Source organism: Drosophila suzukii, chromosome 3 (assembly GCF_043229965.1).
Source record: "Drosophila suzukii chromosome 3, CBGP_Dsuzu_IsoJpt1.0, whole genome shotgun sequence".
NCBI lineage: Eukaryota > Metazoa > Arthropoda > Insecta > Diptera > Drosophilidae > Drosophila > Drosophila suzukii.
The window spans coordinates 21,617,048-21,639,260 of record NC_092082.1 but is presented as its reverse complement, the minus strand read 5'-3'; the positions used below and the strand labels follow the sequence as shown (position 1 = coordinate 21,639,260).

The 22,213-nt window shown below is 39.3% G+C and overlaps 1 protein-coding gene across 4 annotated transcripts in view; it reads right to left on the bottom strand.

The window, feature by feature from the left end:
- Window positions 1-21,957, bottom strand: part of sff (sugar-free frosting) — a 29,398-nt gene extending 7,441 nt beyond the window's left edge. For 3 of the 4 annotated variants that reach the window (XR_005014200.3, XM_036815218.3, XM_036815219.3), the window contains exons 1-6: window positions 21,393-21,957; window positions 5,865-6,376; window positions 4,758-4,852; window positions 2,839-3,065; window positions 2,611-2,761; window positions 627-842 (exon numbers count right to left, since the gene is read on the bottom strand). Coding sequence is in view for 3 of the 4 variants with exons in the window: in XM_036815218.3 (XP_036671113.2) it covers window positions 627-842; window positions 2,611-2,761; window positions 2,839-3,065; window positions 4,758-4,852; window positions 5,865-5,952 (777 nt within the window). In the remaining variant the exon portion in view is untranslated. The remainder of the gene's footprint in view (window positions 1-626; window positions 843-2,610; window positions 2,762-2,838; window positions 3,066-4,757; window positions 4,853-5,864; window positions 6,377-21,392) is intronic. The other variant, XM_036815220.3, reaches the window with a different exon arrangement.
- Between the last annotated feature and the right edge of the window lie 256 nt (window positions 21,958-22,213).

The following is a 22,213-nucleotide window of genomic DNA, read 5'->3' as shown; positions in this document are numbered from 1 at the left end:
GTGTGTTATGTAGTTAGAGGTTTTATTTCTCTCTCTCTGTGTTTGAAAAAAAAATCGGTACTTCAATTCAACATTAATAAAATGTTTATAATGGAAATCAAATAATAACTATCTTTGTCCCTTGAAATCGACTGCATTTCTAAAATCAATATTTTATTTTTTTGAGGTGTAATCTTTTATTATGCAAACGGTTTTATGTAACTTAAAATAATTAATATAATTTTTTTAATATCAGACAGTTACTAAAAAATTAAAGACTTTCGGTGGGTTTAGTATCTTAGTTCTCAAAAATACCAGAACTTTTCTATGAACATTTTATTAAAGTTGTACGCTTTTTTAAAAGTTTAAACTCTTTTTATAGAGAAGCCTTACAATGTTTAACACGTTGTATTGGCTACCAAGATAACACATATAATACAATTTAAAGAACAAAAGTAAATATGAATCTGGTGATTAAAGTGTCCTTGATAAAACCTGAAAATCTTTTAAAGTTAGATCCGTTTTATGGGAAATCAAGAAAATTATTTTATGTTTTCAGTGCAGCCAAAAGAGCAGATAGTTTTGGGAACTGGCATTGTTGGATCACCGCTGCATTTCGGGTGCGAATGTGAATGTGGATGACTCACCGTGAGCCGCCGGTCCGGATTCACCTCAATCATGCCGCGCAGCAGACTCTGGCAGTCCGGCGGCACGAAGTGCGGTATGTGAAAGACGCCGCGCTTGACTTTCTCCAGCAGCTGGCGCAAGTTGTCGTCGTCGAAGGGCAACGCACCCACCAGCAGGGCGTACAGGATGACCCCGCAGGACCAGACATCCGCCTTGCGGCCATCGTACTTCTCACCCTGGAAAAGTGCGAAAAAATAAATGGGAAAATGGGAAATCAGAAATTGAAACATTTTCAGGACGAACGTTTGTCCGTTTGCTTGGGCATTCCATCTGTGTTTGCTTTCAGCTTGATTATTTTCGAAATTCGATTGGCCATTGTGCGTGGCCCCAAATCGTTAGGACCCTTCACCCTTTTTTTATTGAACCACATTCGTATGGGAATGCCATCAGGCCGATCTGAATGCTTACTAATTTAAAAAGTTTTCTATTTAAAGAATGATAGATAGAAGGGGGATTAGGTCCGTTCAACTCGTTGACGTCCATTGACGTGTCCATCAAATGCCAGGTTTCTCCCTCTCACCGACGACTCGGTTTTCCTAGGGGACGGTTATTGACTTGGCAGGTAAATGGCACAATGACTCGCAGTTTGTTGCCCACTACAATGTGTAATTGTGGTACGACTGTGAATTACGGGTCATGTGGATTCCCCTCAAAGGTAAATCTTTAAACACGAAGGTGGGATATATTTAATGATTCCAGAACTATTTGTTTTGAGTTGTGTGTATCCTGAGCAGCAAGAAATGCGAAGCATTTTAAATTGCTGTATACTTGTTTATTTGCTTTAATAGAACAATAATAGTTATTTTTAACCCTTCTCTAGTACCTTTTATATAAAAAGATTTGCAATCTATAATCTGGTAACCTTCGATAACAACCTCATGTTTTCCCTGTCATAAGCAAAAACCGACCCACTACTTATAAGCATTTTCCAATTACAGCTACTCCAATTTGCAAGATTATATGTCTGGTGTGCGCTCGATTACCCTGGCCAACTTTTGCTTATCGGTAACCCTAAACCTCACGGGGGCTGTGGTTGTGGCTTGAGCCCCTACCACCTTCCAAAGATTGATAAACGACCACTTAAGTGATTGAGTACATGGGCTTTCCACGCAATTTTCCCCTACAAATTGTCAAGGTTTTTCCTTAAAGGGCAGATTTGGTTAGCAGACATCAATTAGGAGTTGGGGTAGTACACAGCTTTGACTCCTGAATATTTATAAAAGAATATATACTTGCAGATAAGCTAAACATCACGTAGCAAGCCAGATTTATAACCCAGCCGGAGTATATGATAAGACTGAACGAGGAAATATTTTAAAATTCCCCTTATGAATTTATTACGAGTGCAGGAGCCATGAAGCATCGCCAGAAGCTGCAGCGTCTCCTGCTTGAAGGATATGGTGCAGGATGCACTAAGAAAAATGTACAAATTATTATTTTCCACTACAGGGTTTTCCCAAGTTTACAAAGGAGATGTAAGGAAAATTGCTTTTACTTAATAAGCATACTCATTTTGTGGCAATTTCAATGTTCCTATATTAAAAATGCGTAGAAAATATTATCAAGGACCTCACTTTTAAATCGCAATAAATTGTATGACTCAAAACAGAAAAGATCCCTTTGCCCTTGGCGGAAAATCGAATTCTTTAAGGGGGAATCGAAACTTTTTGTTGGGTGTAGAGAACGCAGGGCGTCCCGAGATGGGAAATCATATGCGCACATGACGTGCATTTGCATAGAAGGGAGCCCGAGCCTGACGAAATTTGCATGGGAAAGCGACTCCAGGAAGCCGCCTCCTCCAATGCCACCAATGCTGCATCTGAAAATGTGCTAAAAAGTTCGCCTTGATTGACGTTTATGCGTTTGCCGCACTTGTGCAGAGTGCAGGGACGAATGGAGCTGCCTGGGAAGCAATCTTTTGGCCATTTTTCAACCGAGACTTACCCGTATGACCTCCGGACACGCGTAGTGTGGACTGCCGCACGAGGTTTCCAACATGCTGCCGGCTGGCTGCAGAGAAGCCATCCCAAAGTCCGCTATCTTAATGTTATTCTTCTCGTCCAGCAGCAGGTTCTCTGGCTTCAAATCCCGATGGCTGTTAGTCAAAATAAATTTATTATTGATTGCAGTTCAAAAGGGAGTTTCCATCTAGTAGAGGGGCCTGGGACTTACCAAATCGAATGCGAGTGACAGAAATCCAGGGCGGAGATGATTTGCCTGAAGAACTTGCGCGCCTCCTTGGGCGTCAGGCGACCCTTCTTCACCAGGTAGTCGAAGAGCTCGCCGCCGGATACATGCTCCAATATCAAATACAAATACTTCTTGTTCTCGTACACATCGCTCAGGCCAAGGACGTGCGGATGATCGATTAGTTTCATTATGGCGATTTCACGTTCAACCTTCGCAGGGAGAAGAGAAAGGAGCATGCGAGCGATTTTAATCGACTTATCGACAATGTTGCCAAGTTCGCCTAAATCCCCATGCCCACACTTTGAGAAAAAATTAAGCAACTGAATTAAATAAAGTTTGAGTTAAAGCGAGGGTCTTAAATGGTCCACTGATTCTAGTGGTTACTTGTATAATAATAAATAACCCATCTAGTTTATTTTATTATCTCTTCAATTTTCTAATATCCGGAAAGAAATCTCAGATTTTTTGAAGAGTGCACTTCTCCCCACAATGCACTCAAAGTGCTTGGCCATAATAGCCCATTGTTGTCCTCCGAATGGCGTCCAATTTCTCATTGCGTGTCCCGACCAGCTGGCCCTACAACAGGACACCACACGCAATCATCGCCGGTTCTTTATCCTCATTTGCACCCCTCGACCTCACCTTGCACTTCGATTGTCCTACATGTCTGAGCTTTTGTCACCCCCAAAAGAAACTCCACCCCCTCCTGAGGGCAGTCAATTTTGTTTTACTTTGTTGTCGCACGCACTAATTTGTCCCATGTCCTTTCAATGTCCTACAAAAAGTGCACCACATTTTCGGTAGATATAGATGAGATGTTGGGGGTGGGGTAACCTTCTCTATGGTTCTATTATGACAGCAAAGAAAAGATAAATAGTTGAGCTTTGCTCTGACTTTTATTGGAAGCGAATGAATGGTGGCGGTTCTGGGAATGAATGAAATCTATTTAGAGTGTTTGCCACGAATTATAATAGACGTGGTGCGGCCTGGATTATGGCAGAAAATCGATTACGGAATGAATGAATATTTACCGCAGATAATTTGTGGTCTATTTGTAAGATAATTACAACCTGTGTGGGAGGTAATCGTACAGGTCAGATAAGCAACGGATATTTTTACCAGGTTCTTTTTAGTATTTAACTTGTTTAATTTTCAATAAGATCATAATAGGTCATAAAGATTTGGAATATTTAAAAAATCAGGGTAAATATCAACAATTTAAAAAAAATATATCGTTAAATTTGATCCATCGACTTTAATTTAAGGAATAATGGACTTAAAGTGGCTATAAACATATGGCCATAAAAATGTGCTTCCCATATATTTAGAGGATATAAAAGTCCATATGGACTTAAACCAATTTTAGTCCATGAATAGCCATGTTTAGCCAATTTTAGCCCATTGTTCCTTGAATTAAAGTCTTTAATATGTAAATGTCACCCACAAAATGCCTGAAATGTTTAAAGTCTAGTTGAAGACACAAAACATCCCTGTGACTTTCCCTGACTTTGGCACACTAAAGATCCAAAGCCGGGCAAAGCCGCAAGCCTGGGAAATCCCCAAAACCATTTCACCCCTTCCCCAACATGTAACGTAAGTCCAAAAGTCCAAATGGCTGTAAGTTTGACTGCAATGTTCCACCACTGGATCCACCCCTGCGACAGCCCCTAGACCGCGGTTCTCTTTCAAGGAACCGGGCAATAAAACAACGAACCACAAAACAAATTTTATTGTCACAGTTTTTTATGACTCGTACGCCAGGAGAAGAAGACAAACAAGAAACCAGAAAGAAATAGGAGAAGAAAGCGAAAAACAAAATCATAAACAGCGGGAAAGCCATAAACCAAAGGCAGGGAAACTTTCCATCAAGCCACGACCTTCGACCCCGGCTAACTACTTACCTTCATTAGCACCGATTCGCTGAGTTTCTCGCGATTGATTATTTTAATCGCAACCTTCTTGCCAATCACACAATGCACGCCCAACTTGACGAGACCTGCAGACGGATAAATGGAAAATCGTAATTGAAATAACTATTGTGAGTGTTGCAGATATTTCTAAGTGGTTTTTGTGTTTTGGAAAAGGAAATAACGAAGAAAACAATTAAGAAGGTAAATTACTGTAGCTATTTCAGTGACTACTTCAGATAGAGAAGATAGTCCTTATAATTGATTGGCAATAGTGATTATTGAAAAATTTCTATCAGGGCTGACATTTGTTTAAAAATATTATTCATACTTGCTGTAGGCAATTCAACTAATTTAGAAAGGTCAGTATTTTCATCACTTATTTTTAGAAATTTTGATTCACTTAACATTTTAAATGAACGAAATTTCGTGAATATGGTTAATACTTATATAAACACCCATGTATACAAATATATAAGTAAAAAATATAGAATTTTTTATTTATTTATTGAAAAGGATGCATTTGTGTAAACATCTACTTTTTAAGTGTTTAGATTATTGGTATGTCAAACTTTAAATAAATTTGAAAGCTTTCATAAAACTTTTCTAAATTATTGTCGAAGGATTCTTGACTTTTGTACTGGCATTCTAGAAATATACACAAATTAATTTAATATTCTTTTATTTTTTACACTAGTTTACAGACAAAGTAGCGATTTAACAAAATGTTGTTTAAAAAGTCTTTAAAAAATTATCCATACAAAATTGTTAGACTTCTTCTTTATGATCTAGGGGTCCCCCTCTATTAGGAACTACTATAACCCATCTTGAGGCATTTTCAAAATATTATTATTAAAATGTACTGGATTGAATAAAACCTTTTTTTACCATGTACCTATTGATTTTACGTTGCCTGGATTTTAGTACCCAAAGTATCAGCGAAACTCTTTAAAAATTCAAACTAACATCAGACAGAGGTATAATTACAGTGAATAAGATTCGAGTAAGACAACCACTTCAGCTAATAAATGTAATGATAGTTCTAGTCGATGCAGCTACCACTTAGAATCACGTATATGGTAGGAGTTCTCCGGCACTTACCCGTTTGACCCTTGCCGAGGGTTTTCTCCAGGCGATAGGGCCCCACAAATTGGCAATTCTCCGCCGTGACATTGTTCTCCTTCTGCATTTTGTTGGCCGTCGCTTGGTCCTCGTCCTCGTCGTCGTCGTCGTCGTCTTCGTCCTGCGTCCTTGGTCCCCGCGGGGCTCCTTGGTGTTAGCTGTTAGCTGTTTGCGGCTGGCAGCGTCAGCTGGCTCCTGGCCATGTACTCCTGGACTCCTGGCCCCGCCTCCTTGCCTCCTTGCCCCCAAAGCCCCCTTGCCACTCCTACCAACTTGGGTGTCGCATAGCGGCAAGTGAGGTATTGGTATGGGTGTGGGTCCTTTAATTACTTTTGTTCGACAAAAGTTTTATTGCGATTGTTAAGAATTCCTTTTTGCAGCTTGCAAATGATGCAGCATTTAATTAACTTTTGCCTATAATTGTACTGGTCGTGTTGTTGATGTCGCTGTTGTGGCTGCTATTTCCACATGACTTCATCACAAAATACTAGCTGCAATAAAAGAGAGAGACGGATATATGGTTGAGTGAAAGAGACGGAGGGAAGGAGTAAGGTCAATGTGATTACCAATGAATATTTATGTTCCCTTTGGCCAAACTGAATTTTTAATTGAAATAAATGGAAACTAACTATATTACCGGATAACTACATATTTGGATGTGTGTGTTAGATGGTGTTCGAGAGTGTGTGTGTGTTAGTCAGCAAGGTGTTCTAATTAAAACCCCTCCAGCTGTGCCTGTGTGTTTGCCTCTCGTTTTGGCCATTTCAAAAGTAAATTTATGACCAGCCAGCTTTCTACAAACAGGAAAACCATGGCAACACACACATAAACAGGTGAGAAGAATATATATTTTAGTGTGTGCCGGTTCATTTAAATTCGTAATATTCTTGGCTCTTTGAAGTGTCTCGGTTTCAATTATTTGCCCATTTAGTTTAATTAAACTTACATTCTGCTCCTAGTGGGTTTCCTTGTAAGGGATTATGATTTTGCTAATTACGGAAGTGTGCTACCAAGTGGAATTTTTGATGCATGCATCCTGATTAACCTTACTGCAATTTAAAAGATAAGTGAGATTTCAAATGCTGATTAGCCGATCAAATTTAGGGAATGCAAATTGCTGTTTTGAATACTGGGTAAACAATAATCTATTTTCAGGTCAGCGTTAAGAAAATGTAAACTAGTTTTAGACCAATCTTATTTAAATAACATAATAAATTATTGTGATTAAGAAAAGATACAAAACCCTTAAAATTCAAATATTTTTAATTTGTATATAGTATTGAACATTGCAATCAACAAAATATATTTTTTCAACTGTTTAGGGCTTAGTAATTTAAATACTTTCTAAAGTATATTTATAAATTCGTGATTCGTGTTAACCAATTAAAGGCAACCTTGTAACCATTTGTAAGTTCAAGGAGCACCGACCAAAAGATACAAATAGTTTCTGGGAATTTTCCTAGCCGTTTCTACGCAAATTTACGCTTTTCAATCTGCTGCTGGCCGTGAAGTGAGACAAAATCGTTTAAAAATTTCATTAGGAGAGCACTAAAAACACCCATAGAAGCAACAACAATTGCTCAACGGGGCGTGTTCGCATAAAAAACGAGCATTAAACTTGGCCAACTACGAATGGCTGAGAGATGGGCAGGAACAAAGACCAGCCAAGGATAGAAGACCAGGGAATCAGGCTGAATTACTAGACGAGGGGCAGGTAAGCCTTATATTTAGATGCTGACGCAGTCGCTGATAATTCTCCGAGATGACGTTGAAGTGGCAAGTCCGAGGGGCGGGTTTGAATAAGACGCCGAACTGACAGGACGATGGATGCTCACGCGCTCAAATTGAAAAATAAGTGCACATCAAAATGAAACAGTGCGCAAATGTGGGTACACAAAGGAAAATATTAAAACCCTTTGGGTGGTAAACGAAATTAGAATAATTCTACAATTTAATATTCTCTTAAGATCCCTCAATAAATTTTAATTAAATCTTAAACCCTTATTAAAATTTCAAGCAATCAAAATTAAATTGATCTAAAAATATCAAACTTATATTATTTTCTTTCTGTGCCAAGAATGATTTGGAGTGAAGGGTGTGGTTCTGGCTTGCCCCAAAACATTAAGGTTAAACGGGCAGCAGATGGTGGGTTTATGCAGGAAGCGCCGGAAGGAAGGATGCTAACAAGCCTACCGCCAAGCCCTTTCCCCTCCGCCCAAAACAATAAGAAAACTTTCACTGGGGCCAACACCATCGCACCCCTGTACTCTCACACACGCACAGCCCGACATCCTAACATCATTTCACCCAACCCCCCGCCACTGTTCTGCTAACCTAATTTGAAAAATGCGCTAAAAGTTGAAAACTGACATTGTTTGGCAAGTGCCAACACAAAAAAAATGGCAAGATAAGGCCAAATTGAAGCCACGAATGGTGGATACTCCGCATAACTTAAAGTTTCCAGGCGCATGTGATTTTTGGATTTGGTCCTTATGAATGGAATTTCATTCCTTGTGATATAGAGGTTCTGCCTTGAAATTTTCTTTTGTTAAGCAAATATCACTTATAATAATAATTATTATTAATGTTTATAGGATGTTAGCACCACATATTTCTACTGAATCATTTTTTTTTATTTCAGTCTTGTGGTTTTAATGTAAAGATTCCATCATGCTAACAATATTGAAATCTAAATATATTTCCCGTGCAACTTCTTAGGTTTTCCCAAAAAGTATGCTATGATTTTTTGTATAAAACAGCTTTCTTCTAACATTTCACGGTAAATAATGCTAAAATATGTAGACCATCTCATCAAAGGAAACTTAATGAAATAAACCAAGTGCTTGCCCATATGGGCTCATGAAGTGTAAAATGGGCGTGGCCGCCAACTGCCATAAACAAGTCATCGCCATGGGTCGCCTTTTTCCAGTTTTTTTGTAGCTTTCGCACTTAAGGCTGCGGCAAAATGTCTACACAGGCTTTATATATAAATGTACAAATTTATATATATATATATATCTTTGGATCTGAATAAGTTTGCCTTCGTGTGCGTGCAATAAAAATCATAAGCAAAACGTTTAGAGCATTTGGCGTTGATTTTGGCCAAGCCACGGGAAATTTATGCTTTTAGGTCGTGGCAACTAGGAGAATGTCACAAGGCAAAAGGAAAGCGGAAGAGGAAGAGGAATAGGAAGGACCCGGGGATTGAGGCAGGAAGAAGAAAATGGAGACGACCGGCATTGATGTAGGCCCAAAAGGACCTGGGGATGTGACCGCCTTTTATGGCTCCATGCCCCAATAAAATGCCATCGACCATAATTAAGCGATTTGCAAACAATGCACAGCCATATAAAGGCAATGAATAGTGCTGAGATAGATCGAAGCTGGAGATGGCTTGATTTCGCATAAATTACTTTATGGGGAGCATAAGAAATACGAGACAATGTATGTGACAGTCCTTAGAAGTTCGATTAATTAGTAAAATGCTTTGAGAACAAGTTTACTGTGTCATATAAGGGCCGTTTTTGTTATTGTTACAAGGACGTTTTTTTATTAATCAATATTTTTGCCAAATATTTATTAAACCAATTAACAATACCCATACAACTAACGGAATTGTTATTAAAAATTGTACTTGTTAATTAAATTTGTTACTATTGTTGAGTAATCACACCAACCCGAGGAGGAATCGAACTAAACGCCGCACTGCTGAGGCCAAAACGCCCACTCAAACACTATCGAAATTGCAATCACAAGGGCGACATTCGTTTGAAATGACTCCATGGTATTACCCTGCCATAGGGAAGAAGGGCTTCTCGCAACACCTCAACTTTGACCCTTCTGAGAGAAGCGAAGATAGGCTGCATTCACTGTGGGGGTTGTCATGGAAAAACTAGTGGTACTGGAAATGAAACTCGAACCTGATGAGCAGCTGCCGGCCGAGCAACAGAACTGGAACTAAACATCGCTCCCTTCCTTATCCGAAATCTTTATGGTCGATAAGTTCTTGAGCGACTCTGGGATTTCCTTCCTATTGCGGAGTTGTAAGGGACATATAACATCATCCCCGTCATAGGCCAGCTGGTCTTCTCCCGATTACAATTTTTCAATATAAAGATTCGGCCCCCTAACTTCGTAGGCCAGAATTAGTATTCAGTGATTAAGTTTGTTATCATGTTGTTCCGCTGAACCGATTGGCTCTTACGAAAAGTCTATCTGTCCTTTAACTTTTTTGGACAGATAGCTATGAGGGACTTTGCTAGGTACTCGAGAAACCAGCCCTTAATTATTGTGCCTTATTAAAATATTTTCATTTAAGGACTCCTAAAGTTTCCGTCATGAAAAATCTATTATCATTAGGGCTATCCATTAACATATGAATTAGGAACGAAAGTTATTCCTGCAACCAATAAAATTTTGTCATTCATAATTCACAGGGCCGAGATCCAACCCCCAATTACCAATTAAGAATCCCCCAACTCCAGACTCTTCTAGTTTTCCTCGCATTTACATCTTATTAATGTTCACTCAACGGTTTCAAAAACAATTAACAAGCCGAATCTAAAACGCAGCTGTCAGATGCTGCCCGAGCTCCACGTTCATTAGCCTTCTCACACAATTAACCCCGAGGGGCCAGGAACCCCGGAAAATAAGGAATATTCCGTAGGCAAGTGCGTTATCTAACCAGCAGCCAGCAAAAAAAAAATGAGCAGTGACTTTGATTTCTCAGGCCATCCCCATACACATTTGCATACATCTGGCTGAGACCTCGAGGGCTAAATTGCCTTTGCAGCAGCGCCAGGAAAAGACCCCAAAGTTTAACCAAGTTTTTCCTTAGGATAGGGGAGGGCAGGGAAGGTGGGGCCATCTAAAAGCCAGAAAAACTCAATTTCAAAAACGACAGTCAATAAACGCACCCAGCTCACACGCACATTTCTGAAAGGGGCTGAAAATTCACTGGAGCAGTATGCCAGCCAACGTGGCGTATGAGTGTTTTGGTTTCTCAACCCGGCGTTTTTAAAGTGCAATCAATAAAATGCTTTTGAGTTGTGAAAATTGTGCGTAAGTGGCTTTTCATCAGGCCCCCGACAAGAGTTTGCCCGGCAGTGGGTTGAGGAAATTCAGAAACAGCAACAGAAACCCAATGGGGAACAGCAAAAGGGCGTTGCTGCCAGGAGAATGATGAGAACTTGGGCACAGTGGAAAAGGGGGGTGAAAATGGGAAAAGCTTTTCCAACATTTCAAGCAGTCTCATCAAATATTTGCTAATTTTGATGAATTTTTAAAGAAATTTTAGGTGAGGTTAACACAAATAGTAAACATAAGCTTTGTATATTCAAATTTATATTCATAATATACAAGGCCGTGACATTTGTCACTAGGGTTCTGAAACAATTTTTAAATGTACTTCAAGGTGTCTAAAAGTATGCAAACATGTTTTTAAAGCCCAGAAGTTCAATTACATTTGTTAGACAGGTAAAATAACATGTAAGAGTGACTTTAAGACCCTAGTGGATTGTTTGGATATACTTTAAAAAGCCAACGTAATATTTTTACCCTAAACAAGTTACTAGCTTTGGAAATTCCTAGTAAATGTAAATTTAGGCGTCTAAAAGTATGCAACAAAATATTTTAAACTCAGAAGTACTATGAAAAACGAATATTCATTATTCACTGCATACTTTTTGACACCTAAAATGTTATTTCAAAGAGATTTTAAGCATGATCCTAAATGTCTCTGTGGAAAGCACTACGTTTCTGCAGATTTAATTGCTTAAAGTGTGGATCGTAGTGTTTTCTTACTTATGGAATAAGAAAATTAGCTTAACCACTGTGCCATTTTAAGCCATCGTGGCGTTGGCTTCTCGACCCGACTTCTCGTTGAATGCCTGTTATTGCATCCGTTCCTGCTTTTGATGTTGCCCGACACCATGTTTAATCAGAATCAGACTGCTCCACAGGCGATGGCAGCGACAGGAAATGGGGAAACAGGACTGCAACAGCTGGCTCCACATTCATCAACTAATTGCAATTATGTGGAAAATTAAAATCAATATTTAACTAACCTCCGCCCCGCGGAAGCTTCCCTCGACTGCTGTTGTCATTTGCCATTTAACATTGATTTCAATTTCATGTCAGCTCGATGCTGCTGTGTCAGCAGCAGCAAAAGATTTTGTTTACTGATTGTTTCTGTATTGGATTCATGAAATATTCGAATTCGGTGTTAACGTCCATTGAAAAATGCAGGCAGCAACCAACTTTAATGATGAATACAATGCCAACAGAATTATTGTAACATTAGAAGAAAACAACATATGTTCGGAGTTGTTATTTAAGGAAATAAATATATTGAACAAGTTTTTTCAACTATAATTAGTTTTCTAGTTATTTTTTTAGATATGTTTTGATTGATAATGATTTTTATAGAGCTTCTGTTACTTATAAAAGTGAAAGAATCAAATTAAGTTAATACCCAATTCTCAAAAGAGAAAGCATAGGTCAACTAACAATATTAACAGTAATGTTCCCTATACCATTAACTGTATCCAAGACCTAAACAAGCTGTCTTAAGTTTGTCAATTAATCATTTATAGGCAAAATCAATCAGAATATTTAATGAATTTGTCACTTTGCCACAATAGCCACCACAAGTTGATAACTACTTTTCTTTTCCCCAAAAAGAGCCGAAAAACAAACAAGTTGTCGAGAAAATCAACTGCTTGGACAAAGCAAACGAAAACAGAGCCAATAAACCGACAGACAAAGCCCTGTGCCAGCAGGATATGCCAACTTTAAGCCCCGGATTTCCAGTACGATGAAAATGAGGAATGAAACCGCCTCTCTTTTCATTATTAAATAATGGCCACCATGCTGTGGGAAATGTTAAGCAGCTTACTTGCAAATCGGGGCTAATAAACCGCTTAGATCAACACGCAAAATGCAAAAGCAGCAAACCGCAAAAAACCTTTAACCTGGACCCAGTCAACTCCTCGAAAAACACGCAGCTGGAATCAACAGCAAAAATTCGATTAAAAGCAACCGAAAACTAACACAGCTGCCGGAGGAGGAGGAGGATCCTATTGGAGGCTCCAGGACCTGGCCCGGCGCAAATTAACTCGATTCGATAGGGCCAAAAAGCCAGAAGCATCTACAGCAGCTGCTCCTGTTCACAGCAACAGGAACAAACAGCAACAAGGCACTTGGAAAAAAGGATCCTTGCAAAAAGCAACATTTAGATACATTTTTGAGAGTGTAAATTGATCGATACTATCTATGGTTTTCCTCTTTAAATTTGTTATTCCTATTCCATTTTGGGTATATTAGGTAAAGAATTTTTCTAAATATAGCTCTTTAATGCTTAAACTAAATATCTGGTCATGATCATTTAAAAAACCCCACTATAAAATGTAAATAATTTTAAATCTAAAATACATCATCAGTTACAAATAATTACAAACACATTTTAAGGCTATGGTTCAATCAACAAGAACACTTTTTCTTTAAGTGAACTACCATCGCTGTCGGCTGCCAGTTTTGCTCATCTTTTTGCGAAACGAACATCAAATCAAGTTTGTGTTTGCCTACGAAGTGTCCACCTCTCGTCCTCGAAATTTGCAAGCGGAAAACATTTGCCAGTTTATTTGCCCTGCCTTTTGGCAGGACGATTTCGATTACCAAACACACAAAACTGACTACTAACCTGGCCGGAAGCTAAAAAGATGAAATGATTAAGGTCGCAATTAGATGGCTAACATCCGCAGCGAACTCGAACCTGGCCGTTTTCGGTTCCCTGGCGGCAAAAAATGCAATTATTTCTGGCAAAAAAATTGCAAAACCAGCCAAATAAAATGCAAACGCGAAAAATAGAGAAAAAATGAAAATTGGCATCGGGATAAAAGAGAATAGTGAATGGGATGGCTGGAAATGGCAGAAACTATGCAAAAACCCAATTAAAAACGAAGGCTGCATAGTAGATTGTTCAATTCAATCACACGAGAAAGCTGTGGGAAAAGGATGATATAACGCTACTAAAATAATTTTTGAAATATTTATAAAATGATTTATCTATTTACTAAAAAAAAAAATTCCAAGAGCTCCTCAAATTTAAAGTATTATTTTTATTCCGCCTTCAAATAAATCAACAAAAACCTATATTTCTTGAATGGAACATAATAAATACCCAACAGGAAACCCAAACGATTTTCAAATTACCAAATAAATCATGACTCATCAGTACTTGACATAAGACATTTTCTTTTATATTGATTGAAGACCCACAGGAATAATTTTGAGTTTGGGGAGTGCTCCTGAAACTTCTTCCCTTATTCCGGTCACATTAAACGAAACCTCCCCCGCAAAGTGTTTTTCTTACAAAATATGGAAATCAAGTTTAGTTGTACAAATAATCCGGAACAGGAAAAAAAGAGCAGCCAAAAGAAATCCAAACAACAACCGAGAAAAACAAGGCAAAACAAGCAGGGCATTTTTCAATTTTACGCGCATCGCAGGCCACCAACCTCCAATCTCGTACATCCCCTCACCTAGCCCGGGGGCAAACAATCCGGTCTCCGGACTCCAGAGTCCACAATCCGGGGAACAAGATCTCAGGACATGAGCACGGACTTGGCAAAGCCCGCATTTGTTTGCCAAAGCCATGGGCTCTCGCCAGCCATCACCTCCAGCTGCTATCCACCGCTCCGCTACAGTCCGCTTAGAATTCAATTTGGGAGTGGGGCAGCCGGAGGAACAGGAGTATTAAGGACACTCAAAAAAAACTATCCCTCATAATATGATATATTTCGATTAATAACAGCTCAAAATGTACCAAAAAAAGTAAGATGAATTTTTTCCCTTGACTTTAAAGTGTAAGTAATCAAATAACAGCTCTATTATTGTTTTAGTATTAAGTGTTTAGTATTAAGTGTTTTAGTATTTAGTATAAATTCATTGCAATAATGATGTAACATGAAACTTTACGAAACCATTATCTCCGTTTCTTTATTAATGTAATACAATTTTATTATTTATCTTTAAGATCACATATGCCCCACATTAAAAAAATATTTCAAACCCACTTGTCATTAAAAAAAAAGTGGCAGTATTATTTTATACAGCTTTATCAAACCTATTTATATAAATCATCAAGCTCTTATTATATAAAAAAAAATTGTTTGGTATTTCAACCCAAAGCAAGCATATATGTCTTCTCGAACTTAAAAAAAAGGTATCCACATATCTATTTCGGCTTTTTTTTCCCTTAAAAAACATTAACACGAATCTTAAGTTAGGAAAACTTTTGTTAGTGCCGGAACTTCCTTGCCCGTAATGATTACTCGCAACGCGTATATTTTGCGGTTCTGCAGCCGCACTTAATTCAATTTTCGTTTACTTAGTTATGCATGCGTGTTGCCGGCGACACGCCCCCCGGCCACCGCCCCGCCCCTTTCGGCCAAGGATGCTGGCCTGGCCAATTTGCGAGTCCCAGCCTCTTGCTTTTTTTGTTGCCTTGGCATCATTTTTTCACCGGCCCAGGACGAAAGTGTTTACGCCTTTCGCGCGGCCACTTTGACGTTTTAATTCTCCGCCACTTTGTGTGTTTTAATGCAATTTCTTGGCAGGATTGGTGGGATTGACGGGGTCCAAAAGACCCAGCTGGCGGCTGGGATTGCACTCGAGATGCAGCTTAATTGGCAACCGACAGTCGACAAAACTTTTCAATTAGAATTAATGATGTTAGGGCCAGTTGGCCGAGGGCGGGAATAAATTCTGCAGAAAACTGGAAAACTTGCACTTGCCGCTTGCGGTGGGCGAGATTATTTTGCCAATTACAAGTGCAATTTTTCCACAAATGGAAAACCGGCTGACAGACAACTGAAATATGCAAATTAAATTTATGACTCGACATTCCTCGGGCAAAAACTGCAAACTGTGAAATACATTTTTCGTGTTGCATACTTTTGGTCGGGAAAAAATGCCAGCACCGAAATCACAATGTACGGCTACGACCCGAATTTAATGGCAGGCATAAGCCTTAAAGTACAAATAGTCTGGTATTCGGCCACTTTTGCTGTCAAGGATTTTGCATTTTGATGTTGGATTTTGTGTCACTTTTGTGTTACGTGTATTTCTTTTTTTGGCAGCTGAGCCATCGCATTAGGGCTAAGCAGGTGGCTCCAACCCGAGCCCGATGGAGTCTCTGATGTAAGCCGAGTTCTGTATAATTGATGACATCGGAGCGAGACCGCACAAGCAGGTCAAGGCAGGTGGCTGGGGGCCCATCCAAGGCCAGGCGGGCACGTCTTGCAGGTAACTGGGCATTTAAATCGCTCACTCTTAATTTCTTTGGGAGCAATCCTTTGAAGTCTATCACTCAAATAAGGGAAATTCTATTCAATGAGAACGTTTTTAAAGAAAAAATTACCACAATATTTACACGAAACAAAATTTAATCATTGCATATGTATAGATATCATTGTGTTCTTTCATTATTGAAGCATTTTTTATTTATAATTTATATTTTTAATAACAACACTAAATATTGTTTAGATATTTTTTTACGGTTTTCTCGAGTGTCTATTTAAGAGCTACATAACTCTGAAAAAAACTCACACTCCCCGTTAAGTATTTTCGGCTCGATAAAATAACAGCTTTTATCAGACAGCCTACTAAGATGAAATTATATAATCTAGAACATAAGCAAAACCTAACAGATGATTGATAAATCAAAGTAAGCCCTGCGTTTTCGCTTAACAGCTCAAATTTGTGCTGAACATTACTCTGTAATTGTTTATCGTTCTCATAAATAAAAGTTTACCTGGACCTTAACTTTTTCGGACATAGCTATATGTCCGAATCAGGTACTTTGTTAGGGACTCGAGAAACCGGCAATAAATAAATTATTGACTTTGTCACTTTTGAAATATACCTAATTTCGAACGTATAAACATATTTTTTTCAGTGCTGAGTTTAAACAAATGGTTTTCATCTGTTCTATAATATTTATCCCAACAATATGTATTTATCTGTAAGACACCAATCAGACTTAATAAACATTCCAAATGTGTAAGCTAACCACACAGGTTGATTCGTAGTTTAGCTTTTATGCATTAAATGCATTTCAGTTCCCCTTTCTGATCCCTAGCACATTTTAAATAATCCCTAACAGGCCGATGTAAAATAATAATCATTGTAAAATACCTATGGCTCAGACTCTGGCACTAGACATGTCCTTGAAGCCGTGTACAATTTCCCAATTCGCAGATAACCGATTTCACGCCAATGCCAGATTGAATTCCCTTCGGTCAGCTCTGAACGTAGCAAAAATCGATTTCGGGGACACTGAATGGAACCCGCTCCACTGCTCCATCGCTCCTTCTGGCTCCACTCGTGCAGGCAATAAAGCATTCCCAGGACCCATAATATTTGGCCAAACAAATGCCTCGGTCCCTGCATCGGAAAACCCCTCCGGCGGATACTGGCTTAACCTATGACAACAAGCAGCGGACAAACATTGCCAAGCGCAAGGACGACGGCAAAGGCATTCCCCATGCTAAAATTTATGCGGTCGGTCGCATAAACAAATTTCAACTTTAAAACAAGCCCAACAAAAATTGCAAGCTGGCGCAAGCTGAAAAACCAATTCGATTTCGCCATATGCAATGTAAATCCCCCAAGGATTTTAGAGGGGGAGTACGTAGGGATATGCGGCACATGCTCGAAGCCCAGAAGTTGAAAGAAAAAATGCGGAAGAAGCGGAAAAAAACGTTTGCATATGCTTTAATCAAAGGCAATGACGTACGGGAATGTGGTTCATTCTTAAAAACGTAGCCAGAATTCCGGAGAGGGCTATCGGGTGTTGGGGTTACGTGGTTTGGGGTTTGGGGTTCGGGGTTCGGGGCTTCGAGAGAGGGCTTCCTTCAGAAACGGAACTGTTGACAAAGCCATGCGGGTAGCTGCTCAGCCAGGATTCCGAATGGACATTTGTGATTGTCCGCTGGCAAGCCCAGCGCAGGCGCAAGGGTTAAACAAAAGAGCGGAGAGTGGAGAGTGGAGAAAGGAGAGCGGTGAACGGTGGACGGAGAGCGCAGAGAGCTTGCCACTCTCTTTCTCTGCCGCCCTTTCTGCGGCTTACACGCCCCACTGGGTGGTTGTTGTTCTCTCGGCAGGGTTGCTTTTGACATTCTGTTTGCCATGTGCCCCACTGTAAGACGGATATACACTGAGGAATATATTCGCTTTCGAAGATTTTAAAAAATAATATTAGAGAATCTTTGTGATTCAGTTAATAATTATGTTAATGTGCTCTTATAATCTCAAGTACTAGTTTTCCCATTACCATGGCAATTTATTCCAGATTGTATACAATTTTTACTTGTGTTCAATATATATCGGTTGGTTAAGAATTGGACACATTTTTTTGTACATTTTAAGTATTTCAACTTAGATCCACGTAAGTCGCGTGCATTTCTGAGAAAGGTAAAATCTCCAAACATCACTTTAACTTTTATACTAAATTAAAAAAATGGGATTTTATTGCATAAAAACATGCATCATCATCTTACACATTAAATTCTCTTATTTTTTGCTCTACTTGAGACACTTTAAAATCCAGATTGAGCATACAGATTTCTTGCAGTGTACCCTCCCCGCTGCCCCATTTTTCCGCCACGCAACCCCTCGTTTCTTGGTTGCCGCTTATAGCTTTTTAATTACAAATAGAAACTGTTAACATTTTTGTTTACGTTTATTAAACTAATTGGATGAGGCAATGTCGCTGCATAGTTTACATCCTGGTCACCTGGCCTTTGTTGGGGATTTTGGGGCTGCAGGAACGCCCACGGTTAGGGGAGTCCCGACTTTGTCTACAGCGGTAATCCCCCGGGTCATTAAGGCGTCTACGTGTCTGCAACAGCAGCATCAGCAGCTTCAGCAGCAGGATGCTTCCAGCCAGGACGTTGTCGCCTGCCGATTGTCGCATGTTTTATTCAGTTCTGCGACGTTCTCCTCATCGCCGCCATCAGGTTGTAAATATTGAACAACACCAACAACAGCGTTGGAACAACAACCGAGGACAGAAATCCACCGGAAGCCAAAATGGTGCTCATATTTTAAGATGTTGCATTTTTGATCTGACGCGACAGTTTCTTTTATTGCCCAAGACGAAGGAAACCTTAATTGTTTGCCGGAAAAAGGATAAAAGCCAAAAGACGGGGGTGCGAAAATTGCAAGAAGCTCTGGGGGACATGTCATTGGATTTGAAATAGAAATGGAAAAAATAATAGAAAAAAGATAGTAGCAAAGATGGTGATAGAAATTGAGTTAGAAGTGGAGATGGAAACCGAGATAGGGATGGAAAAAATGACATGAAAGCCACTGGAGCTTAACTGAGCTAAACATTTTGGCATTTTTATCGATAAGCCATATTTTGCCTGCCTCGTATCTTTGAAATATGAGAACTTCCATGGACCTGCATTTGATTGATAAAAAGTTTGACGTTGCAAATGCCTGATGAAAGTTTGCAAGTTGTAAACCGAAAGTTCGAAAAGAAAATGTCACAAGCAAGTTGCATAAAATGTAGCACAAATGTTTCACTGCAGGACATTTGAAATATTCTTTCATCTGACAGTTGCTAGATTACCACACTAATTGGTAAATTTATAGATTAACATATGGGTTTCCAAATTGCAATAATTTTTACAACGAATTCTGTCATACCATTTTCTTAAATTCTCATACATTGAATTTCAAAAGCAATAATTTTACCCTTGCTCCCTAAGAACAATATCCTGTCATTTATCGACTTTTTCATTGTTGCATGGATTTATTTTTTGGTTCGCCCGAGAGTAGAGTAGTTCATTAGGACAGTGCAATGTTGACAACAACATTTTGAGGGTTGAACTTGGCTATAAATACGAAACTATAATGCTCCCAAAAGAAACTAAGCTGACAAAAACAGACAACAAGACAGGGGATCACGGCTTGGGGTTGAAAATGGACGGGAAATATTCATGAACTCACGTTCTTAAGTATTTCTGGATAGGTCTGCGGTGACGTCATTGCCGCAGAAATGCTATTGCAATCTATCGGGGATACTTGGACGTACACAAAAAATGACATCAATCAATTTCGAATATTTACCATCTTAAGTAAGCAATACGCCGCCCCGTTTGTATATCAATATTTTGTGCGAAGACAGTTTGATAACGAAGACGTTTAGCCATTTGCAGGGCCAACTTCAGGCGCACAAGTGTCTCCTTCATTTTCCAGACCGCCCTCATCGCCCCGCCCCCCTTTCGGCCCCTTGATTAATGCCCTTACTGTCAGGCCAAACACCTCAAGTGCCCATTGAGGCCCGGCTCCTCATCCACCTTTCCTCGAAGCTCGCAGGTGAGCACTCGTAAAACTCAAAAGCCACATCCGCCCGCCATATTAAATTCTGCAATTCAACTTCGTTTTCGTGCAAAAACAAAAAAACTGTCTATAAATACTGTTAAATGAGTGAGGTGAAGACTCCTGCGTACAAGGACACTGAGGGAAAAGATACCATCTGTGGGGTATTTTGGGTAAAAAAGTTAGGCTTTAATAAATGTAGTCTCGGCATATTTCGGTATAAAAATGAAATATGATACATACATTTGATATCAGGTAGCAGACACTTTTGATTCAAGAAATTGTTTCTAATTTTATTAGTATTATTCGATGAATTTCAAGTGCATCTAAAAGCTATCAGATTGTATTTAAAACTAAACTCTTTAAATGTGATAACAAAACCATTCATAATAGAACCATATCCTATAATATGCTGACTTCTAAGTTCTTGAACCCTTTTTTCTCTGTATGTGTGTAGCCATACGTAGTTGCGGTTGCTTGTGGTTTCCCCCTGAAATAATTGTGGGTGTATGGGTGTTCGTGTGTTTGTGTGTGGGGACGCACGGATGGATGGTTCGATGTTGTTTCCCAGTTGTTTTCGGTTGAAAATCGATAGGAACAAAAAATCCATAAAAACAAAACAGTAACAAACAAGAAAATATGTGAAAAATGCATAACATCGCAGAAAAATATTCGTTCTCTGTATGCCAAATATTTTGCTTGTGGTGGACAAAAAATCGAAATGAAAGCAGACGGAAAAGTATCAACGATTTGTAAGCCATTTTATTTTATTAATTGATGTTAAATTATAATATTCAAACATATTTACAGAATATTTGTAAAGTCGAATCATTTAAAAATTAATCCAACTTAATTCAAAAAAACCTTAAGTCAGGTTTTATAAAAATTAAATCAACAATAGAACGATTTGTATGCTAAGAAAATACAAAAACATCTATAAAAGGCGTTTGAATGTGAATGGGAACGGTAAAACCGATGAACGGATCTAAAAAAAAGTAAAATGAAAGATAACAAACCAACTGTTAAAATTGGTTCGGTTCCTAAAAGTTCCTAAAACAAGTCGGTAACAATATGGGAAAAATGCAAGCCTGCTATGGATAATGTATGGGCTCTACGTACCAACTATTTCCGTTTGGGTGTAAAATTTCAGAGGCTTTCGGCCTTATACAAATCACTTCCGGGATGAACCGTTCACGTTGTTGCACCCACAGTGCACACATACAGGCGCCCACTGCCGCTCACACACACAGAGACAGCTGGCCACGAGACACCAACACACGGCCACACTCGCCAACACCTACACGCACACACACACACACGCGCGAAGAAAAGGAAGAGGAGCTGCAACCTTTGCCTTTCTTTGTATTTGCCAAAAAAATACTTTTCGCTTATTTCCTCGTGCCGCTCCTTAATTATATAATTTCGTTTCACTTAATGCACTTTATGATTTTACGCAATTGGCGCACATTCGTCGCATGATTTGCATAAACATTTTACTGATTTTTCCCACAGCACACACACACGCGCGCGGTCTGTGACGTACGCACACACACACACAGGCGTACTTATTTTTCCTCCTTTTTTGTTGCCTATAATCGCGCTGCCGTTTACAGTTGGAAATGATGTTTCAACTAAAATAGTGTTTGTCCGTTCTTTTTTGGCCACGGCAAACGTTGTCTACAAACTGAATGATTTTATGGAGCGAAGCTCGCGAAAAGCCGCGCTCTGTATAACTGTAAAAGCGTGCCATAAGGCAGAGAGCGAGTGTGAGAGAAAGCCTGCGAGAGCGGAAGCACTTGCCATGTTTGTTGTTGTTGCTATTGTTGTTGCTACTGGTGGTAGTTTGGCCGCCACAGGGTGATTCTCACTCGCAGTGGGCACCCTGTGGGAGAGACACCATGCGCGTCGCACAGTGGGCCTATCAAGAGGCGGGGGTGAAA